This window comes from Penicillium pulvis (genome assembly GCF_028828015.1).
Source record: "Penicillium pulvis strain IBT 33274 chromosome Unknown scaffold_8_segment0_segment0, whole genome shotgun sequence".
Taxonomy (NCBI): Eukaryota; Fungi; Ascomycota; class Eurotiomycetes; order Eurotiales; family Aspergillaceae; genus Penicillium; species Penicillium pulvis.
The window spans coordinates 5,954,552-5,981,437 of NW_026643080.1; the positions used below are offsets into that span (position 1 = coordinate 5,954,552).

General features: G+C 49.9%; 8 protein-coding genes across 8 annotated transcripts; 2 read left to right on the top strand and 6 right to left on the bottom strand.

Moving 5' to 3' along the window:
- Positions 1 to 863: 863 nt before the first annotated feature.
- Positions 864 to 1,542, bottom strand: xanC (transcription factor xanC; the record flags this gene model as incomplete). Its single annotated transcript, XM_057071205.1, has 2 exons — positions 864 to 1,372; positions 1,431 to 1,542. 2 exons carry the CDS (start codon positions 1,540 to 1,542, stop codon positions 864 to 866), a joined length of 621 nt encoding a protein of 206 aa, XP_056917816.1.
- A 426-nt stretch (positions 1,543 to 1,968) lies between these two features.
- On the bottom strand, positions 1,969 to 2,192 carry N7503_011660 (uncharacterized protein; the record flags this gene model as incomplete). Its single annotated transcript, XM_057071206.1, has 2 exons — positions 1,969 to 2,017; positions 2,038 to 2,192. The coding sequence occupies 2 exons, from the start codon at positions 2,190 to 2,192 to the stop codon at positions 1,969 to 1,971; spliced, it is 204 nt and encodes a 67-aa protein (XP_056917817.1).
- Positions 2,193 to 3,194: 1,002 nt separating this feature from the next.
- Positions 3,195 to 3,833, top strand: N7503_011661 (DUF4149 domain-containing protein; the record flags this gene model as incomplete). The annotated part of the gene is made up of 3 exons (XM_057071207.1): positions 3,195 to 3,281; positions 3,347 to 3,617; positions 3,673 to 3,833. 3 exons carry the CDS (start codon positions 3,195 to 3,197, stop codon positions 3,831 to 3,833), a joined length of 519 nt encoding a protein of 172 aa, XP_056917818.1.
- Positions 3,834 to 4,098: 265 nt separating this feature from the next.
- Positions 4,099 to 6,140, bottom strand: N7503_011662 (MDR family MFS transporter; the record flags this gene model as incomplete). Its single annotated transcript, XM_057071208.1, has 8 exons — positions 4,099 to 4,565; positions 4,624 to 4,825; positions 4,881 to 5,307; positions 5,375 to 5,405; positions 5,458 to 5,548; positions 5,599 to 5,737; positions 5,799 to 5,968; positions 6,030 to 6,140. 8 exons carry the CDS (start codon positions 6,138 to 6,140, stop codon positions 4,099 to 4,101), a joined length of 1,638 nt encoding a protein of 545 aa, XP_056917819.1.
- Positions 6,141 to 7,381: 1,241 nt separating this feature from the next.
- On the bottom strand, positions 7,382 to 8,853 carry N7503_011663 (uncharacterized protein; the record flags this gene model as incomplete). Its single annotated transcript, XM_057071209.1, has 2 exons — positions 7,382 to 7,818; positions 7,881 to 8,853. 2 exons carry the CDS (start codon positions 8,851 to 8,853, stop codon positions 7,382 to 7,384), a joined length of 1,410 nt encoding a protein of 469 aa, XP_056917820.1.
- Positions 8,854 to 9,890: 1,037 nt separating this feature from the next.
- N7503_011664 (anaphase promoting complex subunit CDC16) lies at positions 9,891 to 12,265 on the bottom strand (the record flags this gene model as incomplete). The annotated part of the gene is made up of 2 exons (XM_057071210.1): positions 9,891 to 12,109; positions 12,169 to 12,265. The coding sequence occupies 2 exons, from the start codon at positions 12,263 to 12,265 to the stop codon at positions 9,891 to 9,893; spliced, it is 2,316 nt and encodes a 771-aa protein (XP_056917821.1).
- Positions 12,266 to 12,779: 514 nt separating this feature from the next.
- Positions 12,780 to 13,685, top strand: N7503_011665 (Saf4/Yju2 family protein; the record flags this gene model as incomplete). Its single annotated transcript, XM_057071211.1, has 2 exons — positions 12,780 to 13,071; positions 13,129 to 13,685. 2 exons carry the CDS (start codon positions 12,780 to 12,782, stop codon positions 13,683 to 13,685), a joined length of 849 nt encoding a protein of 282 aa, XP_056917822.1.
- Positions 13,686 to 13,991: 306 nt separating this feature from the next.
- N7503_011666 (histone acetyltransferase TRA1) lies at positions 13,992 to 26,155 on the bottom strand. Its single transcript, XM_057071212.1, has 4 exons — positions 25,913 to 26,155; positions 25,679 to 25,836; positions 14,920 to 25,587; positions 13,992 to 14,868 (listed from the first exon to the last, which is right to left on the bottom strand). Exons 1-4 carry the CDS (start codon positions 25,962 to 25,964, stop codon positions 14,185 to 14,187), a joined length of 11,562 nt encoding a protein of 3,853 aa, XP_056917823.1. The 5' UTR covers positions 25,965 to 26,155; the 3' UTR covers positions 13,992 to 14,184.
- Positions 26,156 to 26,886: the final 731 nt, after the last annotated feature.

The window sequence follows — 26,886 nt, forward strand, 5'->3', positions numbered from 1 at the left end:
CGTTGAGTTTACTCTGGCTGTACAGACTGGATCCTTCGGAGTTTATCCTCGAAGGCTCGGAGTATTGATTTAAGTCTTTCTTTTTTTGGCCCTACTCTATTAGGTCACAAAGTTCCCATTGGTAATTGACAAGATCGGTGATAATTGGAAATGACCCGAAGATACTGATATCAGATAATTCTTCACGCAACTAGAGGGGATTGTGAATAACAGTTCATCGCCTTCTGGAGGTGTGGGTAGCATCGGCTGATTGGTACTACCTCAATACATCTGTATCCACTTGAGAGCATCAATTAGCCTAATGATATACAAGGAATTTGACATTATTCATCAAGCTTTGTACTCGGTTTTTCGCTTTCAGAGGAACAGGGGACAGAATCAGGAATCAACGAGCACAAATGTACTGAATACGAGCTTATATTGCACTGATCTCACTTCTGTCGTGCTTGTATCACCAACTCACACCGCTGCTTGATCTCTGCGTCATCTATTATATCACCAAATTCTCGTTCTGCCAAATTTCTGAGCTAGTAGCCCTCTCCCATTCTAACTCGGCATCCCCTGACTGTATCATATAGGCAACGTTGAGAAGCCATCATCGCGTAGACCTGGGATCTTATGTAAAGCGCAGGGCGTACATGTCCCAGGGGCTATCCAGGCTCGAGGTGTGGACAAGGGAAGTGCGCTCTGTGGTTGGCACTGATACACTGAGCTAAATGGATTCGTTATCCAGAGATTCATTGACCGGTTGTTTGATTCCATCCCAGTTTGAAGCGAGGAAAGAGATTCGGAAGGGACGAGAACAACGATTCTTGACTGGGAGGGTATCTCTAGGGCGTGAAGTATATGTGGCAACGAGCTTTCTATAGCATGTTATTAGTTCGCCATATAGAAGAGACAAATTGAGATTTACCTGTCGCGACGTAGATACTGGGCTGATTGAGTGATCCCAAATCTCCCACTAAGCTTCCTGTTCTGAGCATTCCCCATGGATCATGGAAGAATTCCACATTCTGATCATTTTCCACCTGCATGCCCGGGCTAGATTGGTTCGGTACTGTAGAGCCCAACGCAGATTCGACATAACACGGATCCTCCAATGACTCGAATGGTTGAGCGAGGAGATCAGTCGAATATGATTGAGGGAAATTATACGATGGGAAGAATGGCGTGGACGGCTCTGTGCTTTGCGGTGAATGGTCTCGTGAGTCGAGTGTCAATTCAGGCTCCTCGTAGTAGGGAGAATGGTGGTGTGCTGGTATGTATGGAGGGGAATATGTCTGATCCCAGCCATTCAGTGTCGCTGCAGCTCGTAGTTCATTCGCAATAACCCGCTCTTGCAGCTTAGCGATGCGGTCTCGGATCTTGCGACCTGAAACTGGTTAAGGCTAGGCTTGCACCATATATCAACATGCAGGATTGGATCTTACGGTGGTTTCGCTGCGAGAGACGATTCTGTAATCTTCTTCTTTCCAGCGGATCCTGCTTTGGGGCTGGTGATCCCTCGCTTGATGGAGACTCTGTCTTTGGGTCCGCTCGCATAGTGCCCGTTTCTGTTGGAAATTGCTTGGTGCTGGAGTGTGGGTTGTTTTTCTAAAGAGACCGGTGTCTGATGTTCCCAGTTTCCACGTCAACGGCTCAACGTCCATATCGCTGCTAATAATACCCCGATCTCCATGTCTCCTGTCTCTCGATCCCTCATCCCACCGTGACACGCACTTGTGCAACAAAAATCCATCAAGTCGGTCTGGAAACAAGAAAACCCAACCTCAGGGCTTCCAGGCGCGTGATAGCCCGGTTCCATGCCACCAAGCCTTTCTCAGCTGGCTGACAATTCCTGATTTCCGTATGGTGGAGAAGGGTTCCTGGGTCGAATACACCCATTTCTCATTTGTTGTCCTGAGTGGCGGTGGAGTTCGTTCCACGAGGCGGAGCCCGCATGTCTGGGGGTAGGGCGAGTGTCAGGGATTACTGACCGTATTTTGGTGTTGGATTGTTGCCCTGGAGAGAGATCTCGCTGTCTGTTTGTGGACTTACCAGCGGTCTGGGCGAGATGTTGCACATGGAGCCGGTGAGGCCTTGTTGACCGTGTTCTCATGGCGATGATTTTCTGGAGCCACTTGGCGTGGTGATATTTGTGTGACCTTTTGAGGGTTCTTGGTCCGGTCTGGTACTGAGCGCAAGGTGTACATGTTTTTGCCGAGGGTAGTCGGGGATTGTAAGTGTTCTGATATTTATTTCATAGCCGGCCAGGGATTTGCTGATCATCTGACTGATATTTCTTGATCTTCTGGAACATTGTCAGAGGTGATCCAGAGATAATCGTGCCGATTTCTATCTGCACCAATGCATCCCTTGGACAACGGCCGTGTATAGTGTTGGAGTCGAGGAAGGGAATTCCGGAGTTTCATCGAGGAAGTTACCCGAAAAAGGAACGACCTTGAAGCAGTTAAGGCAGTGTTGGACTCGATCCCAAACCAGGCTGTTCTCGGTCGTCAAAAGCCTGCCGATACGTGAATATACCCCGGAAGCCTATTCAAAGGAACATGGTCAGTAGTACCGGTACGCCCTTTATAGATTCGAAATCATAAAGAGGTACATAACCTCTTTTGCAGATTACATTTAGGTCATCGCCAAGGGACCCTGGATGAGCTGCGCCATGTGGGCTGGATTCGGAGTGCAGTCCATTTGTTCCGAGTTGTACGCATGTCAGATTTGGAAGCTTGAGTGATTTGGCGGAGTAGCCGGTTTCATTGATCTATCGACCAGAAATCCTTTTGGTGTGACCCGACGCTGAGCGAAGTTCCCTTTTGCATTCTTTTCCAGTCCCACCAATAAGGGAATTAGGGATGTATATTCCTGGTCCTCAGTTTTTTCGTTTTTGCTTCCTATACATCGTGGGAGGATGTGGCAGCATAATGATTATAACTTATACTATACCTCCAGTATCCATGGCTTCAACTGATCAGATCAATAATTCTATATTTTCCCTGACAAATAGCATATTACTTTCATAATGGTCCGTGATATAAGCCAATAAGGTGACAAGGTTTACTGTCAGATTATTTAGCTCAAGCCACTTAACTCCGTCATCCTCCCCGTGCAACCTCTCCTCATTCCCCAACACACCTAACACATCAGTCAGCATTTCTCTCTTTTCTTTTACTCTCACCCAATTGTCACTCTCAACCACCATGGATGCGATTCTCACAACGGTGGGGAATCTCCTTCCCTACCACCTACTTTCATATGGTGCCTTGCTAGGGACCGAGCTGTACCAGGTAATCGTTCCTCCACATTGTCCTAAGCGGCACATTAACAGGGCATATTGCTAACAACGGCGCAGAGCTTCGTCAACACAAAGCTTTGTTACCGCCACCTACCCATGCGCGAATTCCTCGGCCTCAACAAGCGCATCTTCCCAGTCTACTTTACCTGTCAGATTGGATTAGCTGCACTCACAGCCGCGACGCGCCCGCCATACAGTATCGTCTCCTTCGCGACAGATCTGTGGAGTGCTGCACCGCTGGTTATCATACTAGCAATGGGGTCCTTGAATTATTTTGTATATGGGCCTAAGACAACGACTGTTTCTTTTGTTCGACGGGCTTTGCACGGTAGGTTTTCTATGCTGGGTGCTGGTCCTCGAATTGGGCTAATGATTTGTTTTAGAAAGTGAGAATCATTCAGCCGTGGATGATCAAAAGATTCAGCGGGCTAATAAGGATTTCAAACGCAATCATGCTATGACTATTCATCTTAATGCTATTGCGTTAGTTGCGACCGTGTGGTATGGATTTTCGCTGTCGCATGCAATCATTACTGGGTTCTAAGGCCTAAAAAGTCGAGAATCATAAGTAATAAGAATAGAAGTGAATAAGATATACGTTGAATTTGGTGTCAGCTCAGATCCACACATTACTAAAAATATCCAGCCTGAGCTCCCCCTTCATAGCCATCACCTTCCTTGACCTCGTGATACTTCACCTTATTGAAAGCGCATCATTGCAAGGTGAAGTATGACGGCTTTCATCTGTGGACAAGTGGCTTAACCCATGCCCACACCCTGGACAAAGATTCTTTCTCTCTGTGGTTGCATTAGTATCGACTGATCCTCACTGGTTGAAATATGCTTCTTACCTTGAAAAAGAGAGAGCCTACCGCAGTCATCACTGCCGCAGTAATTACCAGATAATATGTGTGAGACATTGCATGCACAATGGCATGAATGACTTTGGCTTGGGTCTCAGCTGGTATCGTCTTGATCAGGTCACTGTTGGACCCAGAGATCGCACCTCGCAAGGCTTCACGCGGAGTACCTGGCAGCAATTCCTGAAGGCTATCCAGGGCTTGGTTCTGGAATACTGATCCCGAGATGGCGAGTGCAAGCACGATGCCGATGTTCTGAGCAAAAGCAATAAGGGAGGCAGCGTCTGAGGCACGGCTGGGCGAAACCTTGGCCTGGGCTACCGAGAATCCTGTCTGGATAAACATTCCAGCACCGATGCCGATAAGAGCAGAGTAGCCGTAAACGCGGGATATGGGGCTGGTTTCGTCGATCGTGCCTATTCGTACCATCTCTCGTCAACTTGTGTAAGATGTTCAATCTCGGACGGAACCTACTCATCAAGCCACCTCCGATGCTCGTGAGAATGCCACCCACTAGATACCATGGCATGTAGTAACCCAGCTTCGACATCAAGGCACCATTCAAAAGCCCGGAGAATACCATGAGAACAATAAATGGAAGAAGTCTCACAGCTGCAGTAAGAGGCGAATCCCCTTTGACGAACTGACAGTAGATCGGGATGTAATAGGTTGGAATCTGCAGTTGTTAGTCCTAAGTTTCGACCATTCATAGGTTTGTCGGCACTACTCACAAACACACAAGTCGATGCAGCACACATAAGAGCAAACAAGATCCACATAATAGGCATCCGCAACAAGTCCCCGGGGAAAATTCGCTCTTGACTGGTGGTGCCAATCTTGAGCGCCTGCTGTAGCCCAAACAAGACAAGCATAACACCACCCACAGCCCACAGGGCAATTTCCCGGGCTGCTGCCCAGGCAAAAAGATTACCTCCAAAGTTGATTGCCATGATCAAGGCTGTAAAGGCACCGACATTGAGGACAACCCCAAGATAATCAATCTGCAGAAGCTTTTGTTTCAATGGAACACCTTCCTGAGGATCAGCACGGGGCAAAAAGAAGATGTACACTGGAGCAAAAACAGCTCCAATACACAGATTGATGTAGAATGCCCATCGCCATGTTGCATGGATGCTCTGAGCGAATGCACCTCCGACGCTGTCAAAGTTTGAGTCAGTATAATGCCACATATCATGGGAAGTTCAATATGGATCGGCTGTCTTACACGGGACCTAGGACTGTACCACTTCCCCATGCTGTATAATAGTCAGTGACTCATTTTTTTAACCTCAGAGGATACCGGCTTACTGATTCCAGTGAGAGCCATGTAAGTCGGTCGCTGGCGAACGGAAGTGGTGATGGACAATAGTGTCAGACAGCCAAGGTACATACCGGCTCCCTGGCTAGGTTAGCAGCTTTTCCAGCTTCAAGGGATAATATTTGACAAACTCCAAGGCCTGCAACAGCACGGCCGATAATGAAAGCATTCATGTTGGGAGCCGCACCACAAACAGCACTGCCAACCTCAAAGAGCACGACAGAAGCGAGGTAAATCCATTTTGCGCTGAAAATGCCGTAAAGTTTGCCCCTAATAGACGTTGTGTCAGTAGATTGTATATAACTAGTTCAACAATAGATCAAACATGTACCAAGTAATAATAGTCGCAGAGGATGCAAGGACAAAGGCAACGCCCAGCCAGCTCAGCTTTCCGACCTCGCCGAACTTTTCGATAATGGGCGACTGGACATCGGCGACGATGGTGTTGTCCAAAGAGAAAAGGAAAGTGGAAGATAGAATAGTCATTACTATCAGCAGCCACTATTCATATAGACAGACCGTCAGTATTCCCTCGGCATTGGATGTTTACGTCGTAACATACTAGTGGCTTCGAGACGCGGGCCTGCACATCTTCCTGAACAAAGTCGACATCCTGAATTGTCTCAGTAGTAGTGGTGCCCTTGGTCTCTGTCACAATTGAGGCTCTCGCCATAATGACTGGAAGTCAAAAAACGTTGAAAAACGGGGGTGATACGATCGGTGTTGACAGAGGAGAGTGCAAACGGAGGAAACGGTGGCTCGTAAACTTGCGCAGATGCACGTGGGCGAAACATTGATGTAGGGATTGTGCGACTACTATTAATAAGAGAGACAGTCATTGTTGTCTGAGAAGATTTAATCAGCGCAGTTGACTTTGAACTCATTTAGCTCTGGATAGCATCATCCCCGGCTGACCCATGGAACCGTAAACCCTCGAGAATAACAAAGACCCTCGAAGAATGAATGTAAAGCCCTGGAATGGTCGGCTATGAGAATCAGACTTTCTGCTTTACCCTCCGGCCTCTTTAGATTTCTTGGTTCTTCAGAAACGAATTGGTTTCTACCTAGCCCTCGGGCTTATGCTTGATCTAACCAGGTTTCTAGATTATCGCACAGAGAACATAGGGATCAACATCTATTAATAAAACACACATCCGTAAAGGTAACCTTGGAAGCTGATGGTTGAAGGGAATATCCATGTAGAGACTATTAATGCATACGCCTGGGCATCGATATATGTAGACAACGGGAGCCATATGGATTACAGTACACAACATGGATGAGGATTCAGCTGATCCATGGATCCACCTGGGCAAGATTTCAGCAACATCCTAAGCCATAATTCAAAATCGCTAGGTACCTGTTTCAGGGCAAGAAACTCTACATTAAATGTTAGGGGTTGTGTTTCCACTGTGCTACCAATATTCAACTCAATCATCCGCAACTTCACTTTGTAAGCGGATTAGTGAAAAGTCATCCGAGAGGGTTCCATCAGTATGGGATCTCTCTTGTTTGCCCTGGAATATTTAATGCTTGGGGGGAAAAAACGGGTTGCAAGTGTAAAGCCTTTCAAAGTGGTCATAAAATTGAGGTTGGTAGCCAGGACTCAGAGGGTCGTGTATTCTATCTGTCCAGAGTAGGACTAATAAACAAAAAAAAATAAAGTCCGCCGTGGTATCACAAAAGTTTGCGCTCAAACGCCGTTTGCTGATGATGGAAAGAAATCAACCAGTCTATCGTCTAGTACAAACCCCTCCAGCTGAAATCCTAAGAGATACAATCTCAAGGAACGTGGGTATAGGGGTAATTAGGAAACATTAGTATGGAGTCATGGTCGTATGCTCTATGAATGATCGAGAAATGTCCAGTTTCGAGTGATCGAATACGAGAAAGATGATGTGTGGGTCGAGGTCGCTATGCAGCGCCATATGGCAGGATGTCCGCTCGGAATTCGTACATGCGCGAACTCTCGAGCAATACGAAGGATTCATATCGCAAGCCGCGCTCTCTACCATAGTCTTCGGACCATGGGTTCACGGTACTGTTCCACACGTTGCTGTAACCTTGGAACAGTGCACGCCAGTAGCAGGCCTCGGCAGCTGGTGTCAGGTATCGCTCGCGGAAAGTCCTTGCGCTGTTCTGTGCAATACGGCGTGCGGCTTCTGTGTTCTCGACTAGGGGCTCGATCTTTTCGGAGAGGTCGCTGAAATCGCGTTCCACTTCGACGTAGTTCTGGTATGGCCCGTCGGCAACGAGGAGGTAATGGTGATGTTGGATGTATTGCAGTTTATGGGCGACAATAACTGAATTGCAGGCTTGTCGATACTTGAGAGATGCAGAGTACGCACGTCCTGGACAGGTCAGCAATTGATCATAAGATAAATGGAACTTGAGTCCAAAACACGAAACTCACCTTCAACATGTGCGATGAACATATAATGGCAGTGTTCCTCCATCCTGAGCACGTTAGTGCCGGTGGCCCACTCCACTTGTTTCACATCCCCCCATGTTTGATCCCGGGCCGCTTCAATCAGCGCCCTACGCAACTTCGGAGCAAAACTCGGTTTTCCACGCCACACCAGCTGGGGCTTCTTATCGTCCCAGGGGATATCCAACCGCTGGATCCGATCCACGACCTGGTCAAATGGCCCAATGTAGTTGTTCGGATTATCCCATGCCCAGAAACTAAAATCTGGCATCAACCAAACTCCCTGTTCCGTTGGGGTGCGAGCAAAGACCCAGACGGGCAAATCAGGACTTGTGACATCCTCTACCTTATCTTCCACCGAAAATACAAACTCAATGTCGCGTTTAGAAACCCGTTCTCGATCCGCGGCCAGCGCACGGTGGATCGAACTCAGCACCCCCAAGATCTTGCGACGATGGTCTTCGCCCTTCGCGCGCGCCGCAACCACATGTAAATGGCCTCGCGAAATGAAAGCGCGCGCCATTCCGTGCTGGAGATGGATCTCGTCTAGGTCCTCCGTAGCAAGGCGACCATGCGCACGCCAGTGGCGCTCGCCTCGCGCCACGTCCTCGAAGAGACCCGGGAAGGCGGCCTGGCATTGCGTCTGGTCGAAGGCCTCATTTGGAGCATCGCGCGGGTAATCCCATTGCCAGCTGGGAGATGGAGTGGTGGGTTGTTGAAGCCCTGTTTCGGGGCAGGAGAGACAGGTGGAGCATTGAAATGTGGTGGATGTTTGGCAGGCACAATGGCCGGCAGGGATGAGTTGGGTGAGGACGGGGTGGATGTAGTCGCGGTCGGAGTTCATGCCATACCAGATGGTCAAGATCAAACTACATGAAAGGCATGCAATGACGCATAGGAGCGACAGGCCGCGTCGTGGCCTGGGGCGTATTAAGGGGTAGTTGTAATTCGCGGTCATGTCGCGTCAATGTTCAAGGGCATTCAGGGCATGCTGAACATGAAACCCTAAGATACCAATTTGAAGAATCTGTCTGGGGAAAATGTGGGAAGTGGGATGGTGGGATGGAGAAGGAAAAGGAGAAAGGACGCAAAGAAAGGGCAGGGTGAAACTTGTAACTCCACAACCCCAAACGGGGAGAGGATTTACAAGCTCTCGAGAGTGATCAGCGTTACAAAAATACGATTGGTTTAAAGTGGAGGCTCAGGGAGAAGAGAAGTGGGTCACGAGGCGTCATTGACCGAAGTTTACTGCTGGGTGCCTGGGCAATGAAGCCCCACTTCAACGTAAGTGGCCACTGATGCGTAGACACTGCGTGTACGCTGCGTCAACATTGTTGGTGTCAATTCAGTGGGCCATGGTATCATTGATTACTAGATAACGTACCGAATATTCTTCAGGTACGGATTCCAAACGATCAATCCAAATATTCCAATATTTCTACAGGGTGCAGAGGTACTGGGCTAGGGTTATTGGATTTACCGTCGATTCAGGGTCCAATAGTTCCGCATGGGCTAACTCTATTGGTACGCCCCGCGAAGTCACTACTAAAACTAATAGTATCAATCATACATCCATGGATTTTTAACAAGCTTCAAGGCTAGCAGCCAAGAATATCTCACGTTCAATCATCTATAGATCTCTTTGGTTGGAAGGTTGTCCATGATCAACATGGCTTAGATGCACCGCCCCAAACACGAGATCAACGGGCGAAAAGATGAACCCGTCGCATACTAAAATGGGAAGTACCCACAGATGGCCCCAGGGATCTATACTTATACCATAGGACGAGTGTATAATAAAGTCACTGTATACTACAGTACTCAAGTCATAGTAAGGTCATGTCTATGGATGAATGCTATCAGAAGGTACTCTTGCTGCGCCCCCCAAGTCCCAGGAACACTCCGGTTTCCCCTTTTGCACCGCCATAACGCCTGTTTGTGCACGTAAAAATTCAGAAATAATGACAGCACAGTAGCCCACAAAAGTATCAGGGTCTATTGTCGGGATTCACTCCGAGTAGATCGGTGCCGGCTCCGAGCCGGAGTTTCATGCATGTCTGTGTCTGGCGTGGCGGGTAAGGCTGGGCGCCGCCGCCCCGGGCGCACGCGACCCAATGCTCGGCGCAAAAGTCCATCAGCCTCCTCATCAAGATCCATCTCAATATGCTGCTCCATAGTTCCGGAATCAGCTGCCTCAGGTGTCGCTGCATGGGTGACCTCACTCGTCCACTCCTCTTGGTACGCCTCAGCTCGTACACGACGTCGTGGCTCTGGTGCCGGACGTTCCCTACGGGTCTCACGCGAGCGGTGTGACGAACTTCCACTGTGAGAATGCGAGTGCGACGGTCGGGTCCCTTCCTCCAAGGCCTTCAAGCCTTGGCGATCCTGCTCACGACCCTCTAGCGACCAAAGCTCCAAGGCTCGCGAAAGTAGTGTCCCCGCAACCCCAGCACCCCCCGCAGCGTCTCCACCCCCACTGGCTCCCAACACACGCACGGCTTCGTGCAAGGCTGTGACAGCGTCACCTGTGCGTCCGAGCTCCAATAGGAGCAGGCCTCTCGAGGTGTGAAGCGACCCAACCAATCCTCGGTCTTCGTAGCCCCCGACACCTGAAGCGGTCGCAACGGCAGCGGACCCACCCACACCACCACCTAAAAATGGCGAGTAGCCCATACTGCTGCCCCCAGCCCCTACACGTAGACATTCGTCGAACTCACGCAGAGCCTCCTTTAGATGACCCATCCGACGTAATGCATGACCCAGGTTGGCACGAGTCGCGACCCAAGCGCCTGGTTCGCAATGAAGTGAACTGGCCAACTTCAAAGCCTGTCGAAATAGTTCGATTGCGGGTGTAAGGTTATTCTGATGGTAATACACAACACCAAGCTCGTTAAGTACTAGAGGATCGCCATTAAGGGGTGTTAATGACGATTTGCCAGGAGTAAGAGCAGTGCCTGGGACAGACCCAGTTGACATAGCAAAAGCAGCACAGAGGTACTCGTGGGCTAAGGACATGTTGTTCAAAGCCAGATGCTGCATCCCTAGGAATAGCTGTGGCAGGTGGCTACCCTGGAATAATCGTGCGGCTGTACTGTAGGCCGCAATTGCTTGATCATGCTCGCCCTCTGCAGCGAAGGTATGGGCAAAGCCAATCCAGGCTGGTGCCGAATGGGGGTCCAGTAAAGAGGCTTTGGAGAAGAACCTTCGGGCCTCCGCAATCTTCGAGACCGCTAGGTAGTAGACTCCAATAGCCAAATATGTGTAAGGCTCCTCCGGTGCATGATCAGCCAGCAAATGTGAGAGCAAGAAAAGGGCGTTGGTGGCTCCTGTTTCGTAGAGACAAGCCAAATGAAGAGGATACACTGCGGGCGCATGGCCCAGATGGTTATGAGCAGGAATACCATTGTTGCTGGTATTTGCTATTTCATTTGACTGGGCAGTGGAGAGGATGGAGGAAGTCAGTTCAAGGGCTTCTGCGAACCGACACTGGGTGTATAGCGTCTCAGCACGAGATAGCAATATGTCTGGGTTCTGGGCGAGATTGTAGTGTGTCGAAAGGGTTTCGGTGGCATTCGACAGGATTGTGGGTGACGAGTATTTGGACAGGCGTGTGGTGTAAAGCATTTTGGTGAAGTCGGCTGCTTCTTGAGCGATAGCAGGGTCGGGCGAGGTGACTGAATCGAAATCTAGAGACTCGAGAAACTCAAGTTCTTCAGTAGGGGACATGAGAGAGTTCTTCATGAGCTGGTCAAATGCCTCGAAACATTGCACGTCAATCCGCACCGCATCCTGGTAGCAGCTCCGAGCACGATCGAATGCATTCTGCTTTGCAAAACAGAGACCTCGCAAGTAGCACATGGATGCTTCAAATTTAATGTTGCCGACATCGTCATCTCTCTCCCGGTCTTCCACTCCTTCGCCACGACTTGTTGGGGTTTTCCCATTGCGCATCGTGATGTGGCTTTGTCCATTGAGATGCTGGATCTTTCGGCGGCTATTATCGTTGCTGCGGATCAAGTCCGTGGGGTTATTTTCGCCCAGGATACTGAGGGCCTGTTCAAATTGGTTTTGTTTTATGTAACAATGGGCTGCAAGGTAGCGGCAAGCAGGGTTTCGTGCAACAAGGTCGCCGCGGGAGAGGAGAGCTAACGAGCGTGTGAAGTTGTTGTTGGAGAAATGGACTTGAGCCAGCCAGAAGGCATCTTCGTCACTGTCTTTGGCGCATTTATCAGTAAACTTATTCTCTCAAACTAGCTGGAACAGGAACCCATACTTGTGAGTGCGAGAACCTTGTCTCCAATATAGATAGCAGATTCATGCTGGCCACGGTTGAACGCGTCCTGCCGCCAATTTCGCAAGTACTTTTCCATGGCCACAAACCGGGCACTTCAGGCGGCAGAGAATGGGGCTTTTAAGAGGACTGGCTACCATGGAACTCTCGATCCACAGGGGATTTGCACTCGCAAACGCGAAAGTTCCGACCTGGTCGCATGGGCGGGTCGCGGATTGTGGACAAACAATGGCCCGTGCACTGTACCCAATTCAGCGGGGTGAACAATATCGAATCTAACTGGAAATTTTGATCGTCTGGGCTCATGTTAAGGCATCGTCGAAGCTGGCGCTTCTTTCCAAGTAGACCTCAGCCGTGAAAGCAAAAATATGCGTACCAATGGCATCCCATTGTCTGGATATAGTGAACTGGGATTGATCTACACACCACGGCACGTGACTACAGTGACAGTCATATCACGTGCTGATACGGGCGTCTGGATCGGACTTTCCTTCTAATTCAACTTTCCTGTACAGCGCCACTTCTTCTTCTTCTTCTTCTTCTTCTTCTCTTCTTTATCATTTCCCGCACGAACCTCCGAAGAAGTCGTCAGCATGTCTGAGCGAAAGGTTCTCACCAAGTACTATCCCCCGGATTTCGATCCCTCGGCGATCGGGCGCACGCCCAAACACCTCCGCCAGAAGGGTCCCAAGGTCATCACAGTCCGATTGATGGCCCCGTTCCCTATGAAATGCACGAACTGTGGTGAATACATCTACCGTGGCCGCAAGTTCAATGCCCGCAAACAGACCCTCGAGGAAAAGTACCTGTCTATTCCTGTGTACCGCTTCTACATCCGGTGCACAAGATGCAGTGGAGAGATTACATTCAAAACTGACCCTAAGAGTAAGCGCTCTTACCACCCTGCATAACGTCGATATATACTAAAACTCTATCTTACAGACATGGATTATGTGTGCGAAAGCGGCGCAAAGCGAAACTTTGAAGCATGGCGGGACTCCAAGGACGGTAAATACAATGAAACACAGGAGGAAACACTCGACCGACTCGAGCGCGAAGAAAATACAGAGCAGGAGCAATTAGAACGCGACAAGATGGCCGAATTGGAAGATAAGATGCAGGATTCCAAGCGGGAGATGCAGATTGCGGATGCCCTCGACGAGATTCGGACCCGGAATGCGCGCATCCAGCGCAACGAAGCAAAGGGTGAAGAGACAGCACTTGAAGTCGTTCGGGATGATCAGTATGCGGTCAGGCTGCAGCAGGAGAAGGAAGATGAAGAGGCCGCGCGAAGGGCGTTCATGACAGCGGATGGGGAAAGGATCAAACGGATTGTGGAGGACGAGGAGCCGATTGTTGCGGCTGGGCGGCCTGAATCGTCAAAGTCTGCGGCGGAGCAGATGCCGCCACCAGCAACAACTTCGTTTGCTCGCGTCAAGAAAGCTAAGAAGTCGAGTGTCACCAAATTGGGGATCAAGAAGAAGCCGTCTTTGGTTTAATGATATAGGCTTGACATCACTGGCGCTGGCGTCTCGGTGGATTTAATGAGCAAATTTTAACAAATACCCTGTCAATTCCAAGCAACTTCACTACCATTATACAAAGATCATGTAGAAGCAAGTGGTTTGACAGTGTAGATCATTATACCGGAGTACGTATAGCGTAGCCACGCTCGGGTAAGACCTGTTCTCAACACCTACGGTTTGTATTGGAGCTACTTTTGGAGGGATCTTTAATGGTGAATCATCAATTGAAAACTAATGTTCACTACTTGCGATCATAAAACAAAGATTATAACATACAATTGAAGAAAAAGAAATCGGTATCAAAATATTTCAAACCCTGACGAGGAGAGTCTTGGCCCTCCTCGCCGAAGCGCCACGCTCAAAATCAGAACCCAACCCACGCATAACCATGCTTCCATGCAAAAGAATAGTTCACCTCCATCACTAGAGCAAATTCTCAAAAGACTGAGACAGAAACGCAGAGACACGCCACTTAGAGGTATGGCATCCACAACGCATCGCACGATGCCAGGTGCTGGGGATTGACTGCCTTTGAGATCAGATCGATCGTGGTTTGGTTGGCAGGCAGGTTACCCTCAGGTGGACTAGCAAGGCTGACAGCACGGTTCACAATGATCTCACTGTTGTTGTTGACTAGATCGCGGAGCTGGGGTACAGGCAGACTACCGCGGTGCTGAGCAGTGGCCCAAAACATCATCTCGTCGCGCACGAAAATGCTGAGCTGCTGCTCTAGCTCGTGGCGCGGCTCTGTCAAGCAGCGCGAAATCGCCATCATCGCACAAGCAAATACACCCTCGGTGGCAATGGGACCGAGCAAGGTTTGGATATTAGGTGTGAAGCGGAATGGCACCTGCTCAGGATTGTAGAAGATTGCCTTGGCGGGGTTGATGGTAGGAATCAATTCCGCGCCCCAGATGTCGCCCGTTGAGCGTGAGACTAAGATCTTGTTGGGATAACGGTTGCCAATGTGCATCACGTAGGTCATGAAAGCGACTGCCGCGTACTGGTAGGCGAACTGGCGTCGGAACAGCCAGAAGTCTGCAAAGTTGGGATAAGTCTGCTGGAAGTACTCCAAAACTACGGTACTGGGAACCCATTTGTCTTGAATGGCTGTCAAGATCTCAGTACGAACAACCTGAACTTGATCGGGAGTGCGCTGCCAGGGATTAGCTTGGTTCAAATAGGAGATATCTGATGGGAAACTTACATTCTTAATCGTCTCGTGCACCGACCGCATTCGGTCCATAGTGAAGAGCACCGGCTCGTCCTTGTTGATGCCAACACGTCTGCAGTAGTCCTCATAGATACCCTGCATGGAGATGTACGAAGAATCGTCGCGAACCAAGCGAATATGCGGCGCTAGAGGCACCATGAGAGGAAGGTGGAAGTAGAGGTTACGACGACGGCTTTCCTTGCGCTTGGCCAACAATCCATTGAAGATGCGGAACAGTTGGAGGATGCGCTCCTCACGTCGGCAGTGGCGTGCTGCAGGATGCTGAACAGCGAAGGCATGGATGCTACCATCGTGTCCACGAATCTTGAGACGACGGTGGCAAACACCAATGCCCCGTACCAGGTCCACGTCAGGAAGGAAACGGTCGATGCGAACAAAGTCCTGGTTTTTGTCTTTGTGCAGGAGGTACTGTCCGGGAACTTCAACCTCATCAAACTTGAGGAAGCGGAACTCGCTAAGGTGCGGGGAGTAGTTCTCGAGGTTTCCTGACTGAGGTCGGCGGTCCAGCTTCTCTTCGAACTTGTCACGCCAGCGACGCAACTTGTGGATGTACTCGTGCATTGTTGGCTTCTTGACGACAAAGTCCGCCTCGAAGGACTTGCGAATATGCGCTGGAAGAATTGTCTCGGCGAATCGGGTGATGTTGGCTTCTGTCGCAGTAGGCAGCTTGAAGTCCTGGGCGTAGGACACGGGCATGCGTCCAACATAGGCCAATCCATCGTTGAGGAGAGCGACGATAAGTCGGTAAGCATCCTCATCGGGGGGACACTTGAAATTCTTGTGAATCTGGTCGACCATCGTTTCCATGGACAGAGCAAGCAATGGGAACGCTGTCTTGAGGCCAGACATGATTTCGTCCGAGTACTCCCAAGGCTTCTTGAGAGGCTCTTTCTCCGGCTCCGTGGTAGAGGTGCCTTGTTGCTGAGCTCCATTTTGTCCTGGAACTTGCAAGTGTCCTTGAGCCCCCTGGGGCTGAAGAGCTTGAGGTTGACCGGGGGTGGCATTTTGAAGTGGGGACGCTTGCAACTGGCTTGGGGGTTGAGCGGGCGACTGCTGAGCAGACTGGTTTTGAGCTGGTGACTGAGCTGTTGTGAGATTCGCGGCCTGGTTGGCTGGAGATGCACTGGGTGCTGGTACACTGGTTGGCGGTTTCTGAGCAGGCGATGCTTCACCGTTAGCAGCAGGCTTCTGGCTTGGAGAGGAGGACTGTTGCTGTTGTTGTTTGGCACGGTTTAGCTTCTCCTGCTTCTGGTCGTGCTGTTTCTTGATACTCAACATGTCCTCTCTGTTAGTGCGAAGCAAGAAGAAAAGCGCTTGCGGGTACAGTTTGGCAATCTTCACAAGAACAGCCTTGCACAGACGCGCTTCGCGGTGAGACAAGCTTGTAAGAAGTTGAGGGATAAATGTAATCCAGTACCAGACTGGCGTATCTCCCTTAAAGTTCTCAAAAGCACTGGCGATCTGGCCTTCATCGTTATCCAAGCTGAGAAGCCACAAAATACGGCTGAGTAGCTTTCGGGATTTCGCACTCTTGTAGAGACCAGCTGCCTCTAGATAACAGCTGACTGCATTGCTGGCCAGCTCGTAGTCTGTTGGGTCTGCCTTGAAACGCTGGTCGCTGTACTGTCCCCACTCAGACCAGGCCTTTGCAAGACGAAGATCGTAGTAGAGAGCAACGCCGAATGCCTCGTTGGCCTCATTGACATGATCAAGTTTCGCGAGGAACATGCCCTTCAGAGTGTAGAACTCGGCCTTCTGCTGAGGCCCGAAGTAGTTGAGATTGGTGTTATTGATAACATCTAATCCACTGTTGAGTTCCTTCGGGTTCTGATAATGGCATTTGGCTTGTTCACGCAACTTGAGGAACGCCTCTTGAATTTCAATGTTTGGCAGCGTGTAAATCCGGCTAAGTTGGTTGATGCAGACTTCCGGCATTTGATGCTTGCGGGCGACGTGAGCAAAGCGATTGATAATCCAGGCGGTCTCATGGTATCCACGGTACGCATATGAATTGCTGGCAACATTGTTCGTCTGAGGAGGAAGAAGACTAAGGTACGTGCCGTTGATAAGTTGGAAGATGTGTTGTCGCCATGTGACAAGATCCTGCCATGTATTAATGTCATCCCACAAGTTGGGCAACCGGTCCCGCCAAGTTCCCAGAAGAAGCTTCAACTCAGCACTCTTAGTGTCCAAGTTGCGCTCATTGGTTTGGGCTAAGCTACCACAGATGTGACTAGCATCGTGGAGTTCAACAAGTAACTGGAAGTGTTGCAAGATGGGGATGTGGGCATTGGTGATGCGCTTGGGCAATTGCAGCCACTTGCGAATAGACAGCTGGATAGATTCGTCGCAGACACTGTTGAAGTCTTGCATGTTCTCTTTCTTAGTGTGGTATTGAAGAAGAGCCATGAAAGCCTGGAAGAAAGTGCGTCGCGGGGTAGGAGCATCGGAAACAGACTTAATCAGAGACTCTAGCTGTTCGCGATTGCCCTCGCTCTGCCAGTTTTCAATGTTCCTCCAAGCAGCCTCAAGCAACAGGTCATTCAAATTCTCGTGCTTGGCAAAGTCGCTCAGGATCTCCCACTGCTGAAGCTTCTGGGCGCAGATCAACCAATGATCTTCCCAGACGAAGTACTCACCCTGGGAGAACGGCATAGCCCCAGAGCGGGCTTTGATTTGCGCGTTCTCATAGAGCTGCTGAGATTTGTCCCACATGCCCTGCTGCTCATAGGATAGTGCTGCATTGGTCTCAACGAACTTGCAGCGACGTCGCCATGTACCATAGAAGAAATCGTCCTCCTGGAGCCCGGCATAGACTTCCACAAGGGCGTCGAGATTGCTCTCGCGGACGGTAGCAGTGTCAATGATAGGATTGATGGCACTCTCCTCCAAATAGGTAGCGGCAGTGTACCAGGCGTCGTAGGTACGGCTAAGGTATTTCATGACATGGGGAGGAACCTTGAACCGGGGACGGGCACGCACACAACCTTCTAAGAGAGCTTGCACGACATTAGGGCGCTTATCCAACTGTCTCTGGTGGTACTCTCGAGTGAGCAATGTAACCATTCCCTTCTCAAGGTCAAGGCGGTCATCCTTGGACAATGTCGACCAGTAGATAGGGAACAGCGTGGTCCAAAGCTTGTAAGAAACGCTTGGGTCGGTGTGCTGAAGTTGACACAGAGGTTCGATCAAATCACGAACCTTCACGTCGCCAACCTCAGACATGAAACGCTTGCGTTCCGCAACGAAAGTTTCCAGCTGGTTGTCGACCATGATATCCGACTTCCTTGGGTCCTTTTCACCTCCAGCGAAGAGGAAAGTCAGGGGATACAACTTGAAGTCATCTTGATGCAAGCGGGCAGTAGCGTTCATATCCACACATCCAAGAATTAAATGCGAAGCCTGGGCCAGCCAGAACGAGTCCGCAAGGGTATCCCAGTTTTGACAAGTAAGCACGTAGCTCAACCGTGACGATGCCAGGCGAGTCAAACTCCGGTCGAAAATGCTCATGAACCGATTACGCATTTCGACATCCTGGGCTCTGGTTCCTATCAAGAATGCATGTTCAAGTCTGACGGTCAACTCAGTACGAGTGATTTTGGCATCTTCGTAGATGCGGATGACAAGGTCAAGGAACTTCTTCAACATCGTTTGATCAGGTCGAGACTCGAACAGCAGCATCTTATGCAAGACCGCGGTCTTCTCCTTCAGTGTCGGCCAGGATTCGGTCGAGTGGAAAATCCATTCCTCTGCCATCCCCAAGACCTTGCTGCACAGCTTGATGTTTTGCGAGCGTTCCACGATTGATGCCAACACGCTCAAGAATGGGCGGCGTTGATCACCAAGGTGAGACATGCGCACGGAAATCAATTCGATTGTCTTGAAAATGAGGTCAACACCAATTTCAGTCTCCTGTTGATCTGGGACACCTTCGGCAGGCTTGGCTACGCCGTTCTGAAGTTGGGCACCATTTTGTTGAGTCGATGCCGCAACATGTTCCTTGGCAAGCTTTTGAGAGAATGCCTTCATCACGGCAGGAATGTGCGTATCGATCTCAGCAGGCTTGTGCTTTGAAAGTGTCCAGAGCGTGTTCAGACTTGACACGTAATTACTAGCGGAGAGCGTTTCGGTAGCGATCGCAGACAGGTATGTACCAAACTCAGATGCAGTACCTTCAGTGTCCATTGCATCTTCGTCATCTGGTGCGTCGTCTGGTATAGCTTCCAAAACACGACGAACGGGGGGCGGTAACTTTGGAGATATATCCATCTCGTCTTCCAAGCCATGAAGACAATCTTGGATTTCTGGGTTGTCAGATTTCAATGGCTTCTCAAGAAGCTTCTGGATGGTGGAGAGGCGAGCTGCGATCCACTCATTGGGTTTTGCTGCAATGAGAACCCGGAGGACTTGGAGCGTGTTCACCATGGCTGTCAAATGCTTTTCATCTGGTTTATCTGCCTTCTCGCCAGCTAGAACTGGTTCTGTCACTTTCTGGTACAGATCAATGTCGATGTCTCCCCAGTATTCAGGCGAAAGAAGGTTTCTGAGGAGGTTTATTGCCTTGTTGACCATATCACCAGTAGGCACGGGCGGTGTCGGCTTAGAAGAAGGCAGTTCACGGATTTGGGCGGCTGGAACCAAAAAGCGTTCGGGGATGGTCGTAATGAAAGAGATGAGGTATTTGATGAGAGCGGCACGAAGTTCACCAGGGACGGTGTAATCAGATGATCCACCTCGGCTCGGTGGAGGTGCTAACGCAGGGGAGGATGTTTCCTGCGCTTCTTCCAGCTTGCGTTTCTTCGTATTCGGAGAGTCAAGAAGTCCGCTGCTGTTCGCATCGGCCGCTTGCGCTCGCTTCTCCTCCCAGTGCCAAACCAACCCTATAAGTTTGAGTGCCAGCTTCTTGCTGTCATTCGATGCGTTTGGCGGGCCAGCAATCTTAATAAGAGACGGAACGATAAGAGGCACAAAATGCTCGCGTGACTCGTAGAACAGATTGGGTTGCCGCACCAGGAACTGGAAAATGCTCATAACCTGCTGCAAGTTGGCTGTCTCCTCCGCCAAGATGCGACGGGGCCATTTGGCCCACAGAGGATAACGTGCTTCCGGTCCTTGGTTGCCTGCCGTTCGAGTGGGAAGCACAGGAGCCAAAACATCCAGTGCTTGAGTGACGAGAGCCCGGCCTTCGTTTTGGTGAGCTCTTAGCAAAGCAACATACACCTGGATCACAATCTTGAAGGGTGTCTCATAGTGCGCGATGAAGTAACTGATCAGAACATAGGCACCGTACTTATTAATGATGTCCTCAAGACGGATGTAGTTCCAAGCAAACTTAATAATATCCTTGCGAGAGTCTTGGACAGTGGAATGGTGATACTTGATCAACAAAGCTGAAAGTTGCAGCAACTCCATGCGAGAGTGATCGACTCCGGCCTGGTTGGACTCTTCGCTAAGGTCCGCCAATTGGGGCTTCCACACACGGCTCTGGATGGATTCGGTCATACTCTTGTCCATTAACTTAGGAGTGTTGGGTGAGCTGCCCCACGTGGTCTGTACATCCATTGCAAGAATAGGGTTGACCAGATTGCGGAATGCATAAGTCTTGGTCTTCTGGGAGCAAGCCCGCTGGCCGTACAGATCGAGACAGCGCATAATGACAGAGCGTCGGTAATCAATCGACTCGTTCGTGATAATGTGCCGATAGATGAATTTTGGCAGAGCGAGAGTGCGCTTCAGCTCGTCTGCAGATAATCCATCGATGACTTCGAACAGGAAGTCCAGGTCATGCGCGGCCTCGGCCAAGTAGGTAGTAAAAATGTCCATGAGCTGGTCCTCAGCTTGTTCTACCCTAAGGCGCTCATCGGGAGGTAGAATGTCGCCGCGGAGCTTCCGCTCCAACTCTCGTCCAGAGGCCAAAAGTTTCGTTCTTGAATCGGGGTGAGAAACCAACCACTTCTTGCTTGAATCGTAGGAGCAGAGTGCATGCGCTACGTAAATTCCATTGATGGCAGCTGTGTTTTTGCCATCTGTTGCGTCCTGTGCGAATGCAGTTGAGAGGAAGGTTTCGCTGTCAGCGACCACAGCATTACGCAATGCCTCACTCTCAGGGTCGGCCAGGATTTGCCCGAAGAAGCGGCCGAATCGCTCATCCTTGAATCGTGCAAAGAAAAACGTCAAGCTTTCCTTTGGGTAGCGATTCAGGTATTTGACCAAAGGCTTGCGGAAGGGGCTGTGAGAGGTTCTTCGCAACTTCTTCTCAAGGTCTAGAACCTTATTGACGAGATGTTCCATGAATGAGGTGGCAGCCGGGGGGAGAAGATGAAAGATGTTGAAAATAGCAGCCACAATCTTCATGGCAGGATTCTGCTCAACAAGGCTGAAAGAGACTTTTTGCAACATGGCGTCATCCGCAATAACCTTCATGTGGTCCAGGAGACGAGCGCCAATTTCAACCTTGAAGTAGTTGGTTAGCAGAGTCAAGAGGCGGGCCAAGCCATCAAGACCAGCGACACTTAGACGCTTGGGATCTTGCAGATTCATCAAGATGGGACGCAAGCCATTCTGCAGCAAGTCCTTTGGCAGCTTGTTGGTCTGGGTGAGAACGTCCTTTAAACCAGCATTGGCAGCTTCAATCACTTCGGGAGAACGAGAGTAAAGAGACTTGAAGAACACCGAGATGATCCGAGCCCGACTAGTGTTCTGTGGAGTGTTGGCAAACTCCTGGAAGTTCATTGCCATGGACAGAAGGCGCAGACAAGCAACACGTAGATTGACAATCATATCCGCATTCCTGAATTCATTTGGCTTGGAGGCGAGTGATTCATCATCTGCATCAGCAAGGGCGAGAGACTCCAACATCAAGCGGTTCAAAGGGTCATTGAAGGTGACAATGTCGTTGTGCAGACCCAAGCAGTAGGTTATGGCATCGATGAAGCCAATTTGAGTGGCAAAGGGCAGTGCTCGGAGTGGCTTGTTGAAAATCGGCTGCAATAAGCGATCCTTCACTGGGAAGATGAGCTCGTGTACTTCACAGCCGAGTTCTTCCTTCAATGTGGCGAAGCAGCGGCGTGATGTTTCTCGAACATGCTTGTTCATATGGCCAAGCTCATTGACAAAGAAACCGCAGAGAGCGAATAGACGACTCTTCTCGTTTTTCAAATCATCCTTTGGGATGATCTTTCCACAGCGCTGAAGAATCAAAGTCATTGTCTCCTGGGACTGAACACGAGTAGCCGCAGGAAGATCAGAAGGTGTGTCCTTGATGACATACATGAGAGCCCGCGAGAAATCAACATGGCGCTCATAAAGCCACGCCTCTCCAAGGTCCAGCTTGGTAGCAAGGAGCTGAATGCCCAAGCTTCCACCTGCCTTCGTGAACCATTCTTCACTGTAGCAACTGTGGCAGAACACGCGGCCAAGATGCTGGAAGAATGGAAGCTTTGATGCCTTCTCGGGAGCACCGAAAATTATGCCGGCGGCTTCCTTTACAACTTGCATTGCCTGCTCGGCAGCTTCCCGAACGTGGACATTGTCGGAAGAGAGTGTCTCAACGATGGCATCAGCCAGGGTTCGGGAGTCCAGGTACACAGGGCCTTCTCCATTTGCCACGTCAAAAGGTTTACGGTTGTGACGGGCTTGAGAAAGAGCTCGACCAACCTCAACAATGGCAAAGTGTTTGCAAACATCAGTCACGAAGGCAGTTGCAGCCGGCTCAAGGTCAGGAATGGTTGTGGCAAAGATGCAAGCTTTGAGAAGCTTCTTGACAGTGGCTTCTTGTCCCACCTTCTTTGGGATAGACGCCGCTCTCTCGGATTTCTCAAGGATATCAACCATAGCACTGGCTTTGCTCTCGAAAAGGTCATTCGCATGGAGTCGAATCAGAGAAGCGAGGTCATCAGGTAGATTCTCAAATCCGATCTGCAGCTTGAGGTGCGAGCTGAGCATGCGGAAAGCCTGCTGCTTGTAATAGAGATCAGATGCCTTGCCGGAATCCGTCTTGGGAGCCTCCATCAGCTTGCCGATGGCCAAATCAATGCCGGTATCAACCGGGAAAGGACGCTTCTCACCCGGCCCGATGAGACGAATGTCGAAGCTCGGGTTGTCATCAGAGTACTGTTGGAAGGACAGCTCTGGCGGGTGGTTCAGGAACTTGCGGTTGCGTCCACCAAGCTTTCCAAGGATTCTCATTGTGGTATGGGCATGGAAATGATTGTATGGGTGGGGCCGCAGGTGATCCCAAAGGGCTGTCATCAATTCATCCATGATGGGGGCCATGATGGGGTCAAGATAATCGGCTGTCAAGTTATCCACGCAGAGTTCCAATGTGCGCAGACCTTGCCCAACAAGGTCAGAGTCCGCACGCAAGGCCACCACAATAGGGCGCATCAGGTAACTTAAATGAGGGAGCAGGTGGCTCAGTCTTGCAGGAACGGTGAGAGTAAGCTCCACATATAGATCTCGCTCTTGGGGCTTGCGAGCGGCCATCAGCAAGTTATTGAACGTCTCGAGAAGCATCTCCAGTAGAGGTAGGATTTCCTTGTACAGAAGCTCGAACCGACCACCACCAATGCTGCGGAAAAGAGAACGTAGGAGAAGGAAGTAATTCATCGGTTCCTCGGCTGTAACCGATAGCTCGATGCACTTCGTCACGATCTTTGTAACGTGAGGGTGAAGGACCTGCTCATTTTGAACGGAAAACAGCGTTACTGCCATGAAGGAGAGCTTGAACATTCTCAGTAGAATCTTCGCCTTAGTCATATCCGAAGTCCCAACCTCGTCAATACGTTCCATCAAATACTGAAGGACCATACCAGAGAATGCAGGCGAAGTGGCTTCACTAGCCAGGAAGAATTGGGGAAGGTGTAGCAGAGCTCCATGCTCAAACATGAGCTCATGAAGATATGGAATCTCCGAGTGGAAAACTTCATGGAAGGTTGCCGTGTCGATGCAATGGAAAACAGTTCCAAAGCTCTCCAGGAGCTCTTTCTCTTCCCGGGACATGGGTGCTGTGTACTGACTTGCAAGGAAGTCGAACGGGGAAGAGTAGTTGTTTTCGGGGGGAGATTGGTCCACGCCATAGTAGCGGAAGACTCTAGCACCCTCATGGAAGAGCTTTTTTATGACTGAAACCTCTTCGGCGTTGTATCCATAAGAAACCTCTGACCAATTGATGGGAACACTGTTGGGGTCAATCTGGACATCATCTGGGTTGCAATTCTTTAATTGGTGGAAGATATTTTTTAGCCCATTGATGAGGTTTCTGAAGAGGAAAAGGTTATCTGAGACAGGATCTCCACCACGATCACGAGGGCTAGAGGTCTTGATGGGAGACGCAGAGAAAATGTCGATGTCATCCCAGTCCGGCGCTTGGTCCTTCTCAGCAAGGTAATTCTCTGGCGTTGTATCATCATCTTTCCGACATTCCTTGTAAGCCTTGGAGACCTTGACGGCATTATTGAACTGGTGATTCATCGAGGCAAACTTATCACCGATGGCATCCAAAATCATTATGAGGAAATAACGAGCCTCTTGTTTATCTTCGAGCTTCGATATCTTCTCCGCCATGTTCAAAAGCAGCTTGGCACTCATGGTTTGGAAGCTGGTACCCGGGAAGTCATCATGAAGATTCTTCGTATAGACTTCGACGGTTCGACGGATCTGGTCTCGGCTGAGGTGGTCCCGTACGTGGTGAATGAGGTCCGCGAGCATACTATACGCCAATGGTCTCATAGTCTCATAAACAGTAAGACCATCGCCGATGAGTGTTCTCTCGTCCAGAAGCTCGTCAATCTTTTCGAGGAATATTTTGCGGTAGTTGAAGTTTATGATGTGTCGAATGGCGACTAATAGCTCTTTTCGAGCGCCAGACTTCTCACGTGGGCAATCTTGAAGCAAGCGCACGACAACGGATGGGAGTGTGGGAAGAAAATCTTGCAACTGGTGGGCATAGAGGCGAAGCAGGTATGCCAAAAAGCTCATCGTCTTCACTTGAGCAGTGATAAACTCTCCAAAAGCGGCTCGGTTCTTAATCTCCTTGCAAACCCCGGTAAAGACTGTGCCTTGGGCAGCAGCATCGGTATGGGCTTTTTCTTGCGGCTTTGCTTGCAACAGCAAAATTGTCTTAATCAGCGGAACAAAAAGTTTGACGTTGGCTGCAACTGAAGCTCGATGGGTTTGAAAGATTGAGACAACAATGATCGGGCATTCAGCCAAGACCTTAAAGGACTGCATGCCTTTCAGTATGACATTACTTGACTGCTGCTCGGGACCTAAGTCTGAAACGGATGTGGCAGGGGAACTTGGTCGGGGGGATTGGAAGTTCTGAGCGCTTGCATTGGGCGTTGACGGCATTCCAGAGGGAGTTGCTTGGTTGGGAGTATCAAATGTATCCCGAACCACCTGCTCCATGGTCTGGAACATCTCCTGGATGAGCTCCAAGAAAGGCTGCACCCGCGCCGTGGTGGCCTTTGCTTGGTTGCGTTCCAAATCCATAATTGTCTTCATGCACAATACCGCATTATCTTCATTCTCAATTCGTGCGAGGTCCATGAGCAGGTCGACCATGTCTGCGGCATAGGGTTCAACATCGGGTAAAGCTGTCGGTAAACGATGGAGGGTTTCGAGAATGCAATTTCGGAGTTTCTGTCGGATATGTTAGAGCTTCAGTTTTCGAGCATAGGCACGCAGTCATGGGAGTCATATGCGCCCTAATATTTCGTTCCACCATTCTCACCTGTTCATATGACATGCTGAAGAATACTGGCTCTCCAGACAGGATAGTTTTGAAGATCGGCCATAGTTTGGCAAGGAATATGGGATAGTTGGCACCGGAACATAGTGGCTCAATGCTATCCCGCAGCTCGGTCGCGACGTTGGCTCGTACTTTCACATCTGCGACAAAGTAATTGTTAACAAATCTATAGAGAAACTATAGAGTTCAGATGATTGTTCTCTATTGTGAACGTACCAAGCCGCTCGTCACCCAGCTTGGTGGCATAGATATCGATATTCCGCTCCATAATGGCTGCGATCAAGCCCCCTCGTAAGGGCCAGCCAAGGGAATAGGACTGTGTTCACGGCCAGGCCCGGTGGCCGGCTGATTTATTGACAGCCCGCGCAAGATTCTTAGATCAAATTCGAGGTGTCATGTGCGAGGTGAGGGCGTGGAGGAAGCTCTGCGAACTCATGCGATTCCCCGAAAAGATCAATTGGTGACGGAAGTGAAATGAACAAAATCGTCAAGTCATTTAATTGCACGATGGAATAATGCCTAGAACATTTAAAGGAGCGAGTGGACTTGTGGAGAAAATTTGATAACGACAAGCCCCGCGGGGAAGGAGAAAGGACGCGAATGGGGGGGTGGTTGGAGGATTGGAGATTGTAGAGCGCGCAAGACCTCACTCCGGGCCCAGAGCACAAAGTAGAGGACGCGGGCTATCGCAGGGACCCCGAACGAAACACTAGTCCGTTTTAGGTAACTCGGATATAGTTGTTCCGGTCCGTTAGACGCGCGGATATTAGGCGACTACGCGCCTCCTCTAATATTGCTATATATATGGGCACACGTCCACGGATATACACTAGATACCCAAGGGCAATGACAACCTGGGAAATAATTACCTGTCTGAATGTATGACTCCAGGGCTCACACGACCGCGAGTACCTAGATCATCTTTTTTTCCACAAAATAATTTCCATAAACCTCAAGTGGAATGAATTCATGGCTATGTATATCTCTTGAGCATTTGAGCTTAGAGATTCGCATACCTAGATACCATTTCCAAGGCCTCTAATACCTAGGTACGACTCGCTACTACTGGGCAACTAAAACACCCAGCGAGAGTGTACTACAAACCAGAAAGTGCATATGTGTGGCCCAGGCAATATCATGTCTCCGGTACTGGTCTAGAACAAAAACTGACACGAAAAGCCGCCAACCCT